The sequence below is a fragment of the Nelusetta ayraudi genome, unplaced genomic scaffold (genome assembly GCF_046127955.1).
Source record: "Nelusetta ayraudi isolate G7.1 ecotype Tasmania unplaced genomic scaffold, CSIRO-AGI_Nayr_v1 ptg000239l, whole genome shotgun sequence".
Classification (NCBI taxonomy): domain Eukaryota; kingdom Metazoa; phylum Chordata; class Actinopteri; order Tetraodontiformes; family Monacanthidae; genus Nelusetta; species Nelusetta ayraudi.
Window position 1 is genome coordinate 43,879 of NW_027466288.1, and position 8,140 is coordinate 52,018.

Genomic DNA, 8,140 nt, shown 5'->3' on the forward strand with positions numbered 1-8,140 from the left:
GCTGCTGCTGGTCCTGCTGCTGGTCCTGGTGACCAGGCAGCAGCAGCAGCAGCAGCAGCAGCTCCTCTGCTCCCTAACCCTCTCCTGCTTTATATTCAGCGACTAGACGAAGAGACGCAGCAAAAAAAGAAAAAGCCGATGCCGAGTTGAAAATTCACTTCAAAGTTGAAATTTTCAATTAGAGCTCGCAGTGACTTCAAAGGAGCTGCAGCTGCAGAGCCCAGTGAGGCAACTGGAGGAAAGAGGAGCAGCAGCAGCAGGAGCAGGAGGAGGAGGTAAATCAGTCAATGAGTGAGTGTTTGTCCTCCGCTGGAGTGAAGGATGGAGTGATGGGGAGGTCTCCTCTCCTCCACCCAGCCTGGGCCTCTTAAAGGAGCACACACACACTGGCAGCATGGAGGAGGAGGAGGAGGAGGAGGAGGAGGAGAGGAGAAGGAGAGCTGTCAGTCATCCCTGGAGGAGGAGGAGGCGGAGGAGAGGAGGAGGAGAGCTGTCAGTCATCACTGGAGGAGCAAGAGGAGGAGGAGCAGGTGGAGGAGGAGGAGGAGAGCTGTCAGTCATCCCTGGAGGAGGAGGAGGAGGAGAGGAGCAGGTGGAGGAGGAGAGCTGTCAGTCATCACTGGAGGAGCAGGAGGAGGAGGAGCAGGTGGAGGAGGAGGAGGAGAGCTGTCAGTCATCCCTGGAGGAGCAGGAGGAGGAGAGGAGCAGGTGGAGGAGGAGAGGAGGAGGAGAGCTGTCAGTCATCACTGGAGGAGCAGGTGGAGGAGGAGGAGGAGGAGAGGAGAGCTGTCAGTCATCCCTGGAGGAGCAGGAGGAGGAGAGGAGCTGGTGGAGGAGGAGGAGGAGAGCTGTCAGTCATCCCTGGAGGAGCAGGAGGAGGAGAGGAGCTGGTGGAGGAGGAGGTGTGAAGTGTCCAGTTCCACTGACTGACCAGCAGGTGTCAGTCTGGTCAGCCAATCAGAGGGAGGCCACTGAGGGGGCGGGGTCACTGTCTCCATTCACCCTGCACGCACACCAAGTCATGTGACCTGTGGGCATGGTCAGTGGCAGCTGTGTGTGTGTGTGTGTGTTGCCAAGATTGAAGAGTTACGCAACAAGCAGCTCCTCATCACACACACACACACACACACACTGGTGTAGGTGGTCTTTCATCTGCTACCTCAAGTGTGTGTGTGTGTGTGTGTGTGATGAACATGCAGTGCCACAGTGAAGTGTCTAAAGAGAGTGTGTAGGTGTGTAACTGTGAAGACAGCAGCTCCTCCTCCTCCTCCTCCTTCTCTCATCCTTCTGTCTTCTTCTCATCTTCATTATCTTCATCCTCCTCGTCACCGTCAGTGAGGACCAGCTGAGGTCCCGGGTCTCCTGGAGACACCAGGATCCTCCAACATGGAGACGGCGCCACCTGGTGGAGACCATGGCAGCAGTCATTGGCTGCCACCGGGGGCGCTGTTGCAGCTGAGGCTCCTCCTCCAGCAGGACGCCGTGCTGCTGCCTGGACCAATGAGATGCTTCCACTGACTCCACTTAATATCCATTCTTTACTTCATGAATAATTCATTTGTGTGTGTGTGTGTGTGTCTGTGTGTGTCTGTGTCTCCAGTGAGTCTTTGTGGCTCCAGTTTGTGAAACTTTAATATTTCCCAGCCGGTGAGAAGGAGCAGGAAGACAAGCAGTGAGTCACCAAGAGCCCTCTTCACACACACACACACACACACACACACACACACACACACACACACACACACACACACACACACACACGGCTTGGATACAAACAAACAAACAACACAAACATGCAGCAGATAGAAACCAAACCACACACAAAACACTGAGAAGTGTTTTTGAGAAATCTGATACACACACACACACACACACATACACACACACACACACACACACACACACACACACACACACACATACACACACACACAGCTACTGTTTCAACACCTGATCCGCCAGTCAATTATTCATCTGCTGCTGCTGAAGGAGGCGGAGCCTGAGAGAGCAGGTGCACCCACACACACACACACACACACACACACACACACAGGTCGTGCTCCTGGTCCTGGTCTCCTTGTGTCCTGGTCCCGGTCTTCTTCTCTCCTTGTCCTGGTCCTGGTCTCCTTGTGTCCTGGTCCTAGTCCTGCTTTTGGTCCTGGTCCTGGTTCTGCTCCTGGTCCTGGTCTCCTTGTTTCCTGGTCCTAGTCCTGCTTTTGGTCCTGGTCCTGGTCCTGGTCTCCTGGTTCTGCAGCAGTGGGACGTCCAGGATGGAGGAGCTCCGGCGGAAGCTGGACCAGCGCTACCATAACACCAAACCCAGGAAGGTGAGTCCAGGTGGGTCACCTGACTCACCCGCTGCTCTGTGATTGGCCGCTGCTGTCACCACTGCTCTTGATATTGGTGTGGAACACTTTGAATGTAAGCAACGGATGAGGTTCAGTGCTTCTGGTTGAAGCCAGGAGGAGGAGGAGGAGGAGGTAGGAGGAGGACAGTCACAGAGTTTGTTGAAGTTGGTGGTGATGATGATGATGATGATGAAGATGATGATGATGATGCTGATGAAGATGATGATGATGCTGATGATGGTGGTGGTGGTGGTGATGATGAAGATGAAGGTGATGGTGATGGTGATGGTGATGATGATGATGATGATGCTGAAGATGATGATGAAGTTGAAGATGGTGGTGGTGATGATGGTGATGGTGATGGTGATGATGATGATGAAGATGAAGGTAATGAAGATGATGCTGATGAAGATGATGATGATGCTGATGATGGTGGTGGTGGTGATGGTGATGAAGATGAAGGTGAAGATGAAGGTGAAGATGGTGGTGGTGATGATGATGATGATGGTGATGGTGATGGTGATGATGATGAAGATGAAGGTAATGAAGGTAATGAAGATGATGATGGTGATGATGGTGATGGTGATGGTGATGATGATGAAGATGAAGGTTATGAAGGTAATGAAGATGATGAAGATGATGATGAAGATGATGGTGATGAAGATGATGATGATGGTGGTGATGAAGATGATGGAGGTGATGATGGTGATGATGATGGTGGTGATGAAGATGATGATGGTGATGAAGATGAAGGTGATGATGATGATGATGATTATGATGGTGATGCTGAAGATGAAGATGAAGGTGAAGATGAAGGTGAAGGTGAAGATGGTGGTGGTGATGGTGATGATGATGGTGATGAAGATGAAGGTGATGATGATGATGATGATGATGATGAGGTGACAACAGGATGTTTGAATAGAGGTGTGGTCCAGCTTTGTGTGTCTGGAGCTCCACCGTCCGTTCACACCGAAAGCCTCTGCAGTGCGTGTGAGTCTCCACCACCTCCACTAGGGGGCATTTCTGACCTCTGACCTCTGACCCCTGACCCCCAGGTGAGGTTCAAGTTGGCCTCCTCCTACAGCGGCCGGGTGCTGAAGCACGTGTACGAGGACGGCCAGGAGCTGCAGAGTCCGGAGGAGTCGTACCCTCACCGCTTCCTGCAGCACCAGGGGCCCCCGGGGCAGCTGGAGCTGCAGCAGCTACTGGGCTTCCAGGAAGGCGGCGAGCCAGGTGAGCTCCGCCTCTTCCGCTCGTTCCACCTGTTGCGCCTCCAGCCTCCCTGACTAGCTCCGCCCCCCCAGGTGCGCCGGCCCAGGCCGGCCTCACGGCCCAGCGGATCAACGTGTACCGAGGGACGGAGGGCTGCGGGCTGCAGGGGGTGGAGCCAGGGGCGGAGCCGGGGGCGGAGCCGGGCACGGTGAGCTCAGCCGCCAGTCTGATCCACCTGCCGTCCGATTGGTCCACAGTTGAGTTCCAGGAAGTTCCTCACATTCATCTGCTTTAAAGATACCTGTAGTTTCCATGCTAACGCTAGCAGGCTAACATTTGCCGGCTAACGCTGCTACCAGGTGTGTTAGTTAGTTGGTCAGTGAGACAGGTTGAGTTTAAGCGCCGCAGCTACGCTAGGCTAGATGCTAAGCTAGATGCTAAGCTAGATGCTAACTGACCTCCAGCGGAAGCCTCATCATTGTAGCTGTGAGCCTGGAGCAAAGGATGATGGGAGCTTGAGGTCAGAGACCTTCTGATCTTCTTCAACGTGTTGCTGATCTTCATCCAATCAAAGTTCAGCAAACATTTCTGGCTCCGCCCCCCTCCTCCCCCCCACCCCTCCTCTCTCCCAGTCTTCAGTGATGGACTTTGGGAAGATCATCATCTACACCAGTAACCTGCGCATCATCAGAGCCCCGCCCCCCCGGCTGCAGGCCCCGCCCCCCTCATCCCCCCCCAGGCCCAGGGAGCGGCGGGGGAGGAGAGGGGGTGGAGCCAGAGACGACGAGGAGAGGCGGAGCCACCACACTGAGACCGAGGTGAAAGGTTACTGCTGGGTCCTAGTGCCCCCTGTGTTTGGTTGTAGTAGTGCTGCTGCTGCTGCTGCTGCTGTGATGTCACACTGGGATGGTTGTTCCTCTACTCTAACCCCCCCCCCCCTCCTCCAGGTGTGTCATCGTTGTGCTGGTTCAGGCTCCGCCCCCTGCTCTCAGTGTCATGGCAGCAAATTGTCCATGTTGGCCAATCGCTGCCACCGCTCCGTCAGCCAGCTGCGCTGCCAGGCCTGCTTCCCCCACGGCCTGGAGGCCTGCACCTGCTGCTGCTCCAGCCCCAGCCTGTAGGTGGAGCCGCCTGCTGCACCTGCTGCTGCTCCAGCCCCAGCCTGTAGGTGGAGCCGCCTGCTGCACCTGCTGCTGCTCCGGCCTCCAGGAACCGTCTCAGAGAGAGAACTGTGGCAGCCAATCAGAGATCCAGGATGATGGACGGACGGACGGATGGATGGATGGACGGACGGATGGATGGATGGATGGATGGATGGATGGACAGATGGACGGATGGAGGGATGACAGACAGATGGACGCACGGATGGAGGGATGGATAGATAGATAGATAGAGGGATGGAGGGATGGATCCAGGCAGCAGAACAAGAACCAGGACCAGAAGCCTGAAGAAGTTCATCTCTCCATCTGGGAGCAGAATTGAAGGAGAGGCAGAGCAGTGTTGCCTGGGAGATCACCTGACCATGAGGGGGCGGAGCCAGTCAGTCAGACAGACAGACAGATGGAGAAGCAGAGGAACGAATGAAAATAATGAAAATCATGAAAATAAAGCTCATGTTTGAATTCCAAAGACTCTGCTGTCTTTCTACCATCACCAGAACCATCCCTGGACCTTCAGGACCTTCTGGACCAGGGCTGGTTCTGCTGTGTGACTGGTGGGCCACAGTGGGTTGGATGGATGGAGGGAGGGAGGGAGGGAGAGAGGGATGGCTAGCTGCTGCTAGCTCCCCCTGCTAGCTGCGGTTAGCTCCCCTGCTATCCCAGCTAACCTCCTCTGGATATGAGGGAGGAGCCAGCAGAGGAACATCTCTCCATCCTGGAGGCTCTCAGCTCCTCTGGAAGAGACATCCACGCTCCTGCTAGCGCCACCTGCTGGACAGACATCTTCCCTGCATGACGTCACATAGAGAGCTACTGAGGGACAAGTGGTCATCTTCTGCCCCCTGGTGGTGAGTGAGGTGACCAGCAGCTGTTTAATCTGAATGTTGAATCTGTTTGTTTCCTCTGCTGCTGCTTCCTCCTCCTCCTCCACCCCCTCCTCTCCAGGTTTTACTTCCTGCTCTGCCGAAGCTCCTCCCCCTCTCCTTGTCCCCTCCTCCTTCTCTTCCTCCTCCACCTCCTCCTCTCCAGGTTTTACTTCCTGCTCTGCCGAAGCTCCTCCCCCTCTCCCTGTCCCCTCCTCCTTCTCTTCCTCCTCTACCTCCTCTTCTTCTTCCTCTTCCTCCTCTCCAGGTTTTACTTCCTGCTCTCCCGAAGCTCCTCCCCCTCTCCCTGTCCCCTCCTCCTTCTCTTCCCCCTCCGCCCCTTCTTCTCTGCCAATGTCGACGTCGGACTCTCAATCAGTTCAAATCGCAGCAGCTGAGTCGTTGTGACTCAGTCGCTGAGTCACTGAGCCGCTCGGCTGATTCGCCCCGAAGAGAAAGAATCACTCATCAGAGTCGCAGTGGCTGTTCACAATGTGGCCTTTATTGTTTCACTGTCACAACATGAGTTGGAGAGTTGCGGCGGCTGAGTCACTGTTCATGAGTCACTTGTAAGCAGGTTTCTTACAGCAACACGCTTCTGCAACCAGCTTGGAATTCTGGTGTTTTTTTGTTTTTTTTCATTTTCTTCATTTTCAGTGTGAGAACAACATTTATCAAAATAGGGTGCTGGAGGAGCATCAGACACATCATCACACACGTCAACGTCACGCCAGCGTCTCACACACACACACACACACACACACACACACACACACACACGACTCCTGCGTCTGACCTGGAGACCTGCAGTGGATGAGTGGTTGATGGTCCAGAGTGAGAAGGTGAGGAGGTGGCAGCTCCTCCTCCTCCTCCTCCTCTCTTCTCCTCCACTAAATCTCTCTGCCGTCTTTTCAAAACTCTGTACATTGTGCAAAAAACAGCTGCAGTTCTCCACAAGGCCACCAGGTGCTGCTGCGTGTGAAGGAGCTCCTCACACCTCCTGGGCTGCAGACTTTGACTGAGGAACCATGGAGGAGGGAAGGAAGGAAGGAAGGAGGGGAGGAAGGAAGGAAGGAAGGAAGGAGGGAGGGGAGGAAGGAAGGAAAGAGGGAAGGAGGGAGGGAAGGAAGGAGGGAGGAAGGAAGGAAGGAAAGAGGGAAGGAAGGAAGGAAGGTGGAGGAAGGAAGGAGGGAGGAGGAAGGAAGGAAGGAAGGAGGGGAGGCAGGAAGAAAGGAAGGAGGGAGGGAGGAGGAAGGAGGGAGGGGAGGAAGGAAGGAGGGAGGAAGGAAGGAAGGAAGGGAGGAAGGAAGGAAGGAAGGAGGGAGGAAGGAAGGAGGGGAGTGAATGAAGGAGGGAAGGAGGGGAGGAAGGAGGGAAGGAAGGAAGGGAGGAAGGAAGGAAGGAAGGAGGGAGGAAGGAATACATCAGTGAGGAAAGACAGAAGGTGGTCTACATGTAGGTGTGTACGACCCTCGAGGAAGACCTGGGACCAGCTGGAGGGACCTGGTCTCCTGGCTGGCCTGGGAAGCCTTGGGGTCCCACTGGAGGAGCTGACCCCGAGACCCCAAGACCCCAAGACCCCGAGACCACAAGACCCCGACTCCTCATCAGGCAGCAGAGGACGGACGGACGGACGGACGACGCGGAGCTTTGTGCTTGTATTACCACTTTATGACACAGGGGGCGGTGACTCTGATTGGTTGTTGAGGTGGTGGTGGGCGGAGCTTCCTGTCCACCTGCTCTCACTCACAATGTTCGTGTCTCATCACCTCCTGGTGAGGAGGAGGGTGGAACCTCACCGAGGCCTCCTGGTGGTCGGCTTGGTGACTGCATGCAGCTGGCAGAGTAACAGCTGCTGCTGCTGCTGCTGCTGTTACTGCACCCCCCCCACCCACCCGTTAGCATTAGCATCACTCTGCTGCATATCAATGTGTGTGTGTGTGTGTGTGTGTGTGTTAGGGTGTCAACACAGCGCTGTGGTTGGCTGATGAACCTCAGAGTGTATTTACATGTGAGGCGTGGGGGGATGGGGGGGGCAGGGTGAGAGGGAGGGGGGGTGAAGCGGGGGGGGGGGTTGGAAAGATACATTTTCAGAACAACAAATAAATGTCCAGCACTGTGAGTGTTCATCTGAGGCCCCGCCCACTTTGAGTGACTGCTGCTGCTGCTGCCTCTGATGCTTCTGATGGTGGTGGTGAAAAGTTAGAACTGCAACTGGGCCTATTGGGCCTATTGTTGTTGTTTTCCACCTGCTCAGAGGAACCTAGGAGAAGCCTCAGAGGAGCCTCAGAGGAACCTCAGAGGAACCTCTGGAGCCTCAGAGGAACGTCAGTGGAACCTCTGGAGCCTCAGAGGAACCTCAGAGGAGCTTCAGAGGAACCTCAGAGGAACCTAGGAGGAACCTCAGAGGAACCTCTGGAGCCTCAGAGGAACCTCAGAGGAGCTTCAGAGGAACCTCAGAGGAACCTCAGAGGAGCTTCAGAGGAACCTCAGAGGAACCTAGGAGGAACCTCAGAGGAGCCTCAGAGGAACCTCTGGAGCGTCACAGGAACCTCAG

The 8,140-nt window shown here is 55.1% G+C and overlaps 1 protein-coding gene across 1 annotated transcript; it reads left to right on the forward strand.

Moving 5' to 3' along the window:
* The first annotated feature begins 2,161 nt into the window (after positions 1-2,161).
* grxcr2 (glutaredoxin and cysteine rich domain containing 2) lies at positions 2,162-4,803 on the forward strand. The gene is made up of 5 exons (XM_076016895.1): positions 2,162-2,327; positions 3,404-3,581; positions 3,653-3,831; positions 4,193-4,378; positions 4,508-4,803. The coding sequence occupies exons 1-5, from the start codon at positions 2,271-2,273 to the stop codon at positions 4,679-4,681; spliced, it is 774 nt and encodes a 257-aa protein (XP_075873010.1). The 5' UTR covers positions 2,162-2,270; the 3' UTR covers positions 4,682-4,803.
* Positions 4,804-8,140: the final 3,337 nt, after the last annotated feature.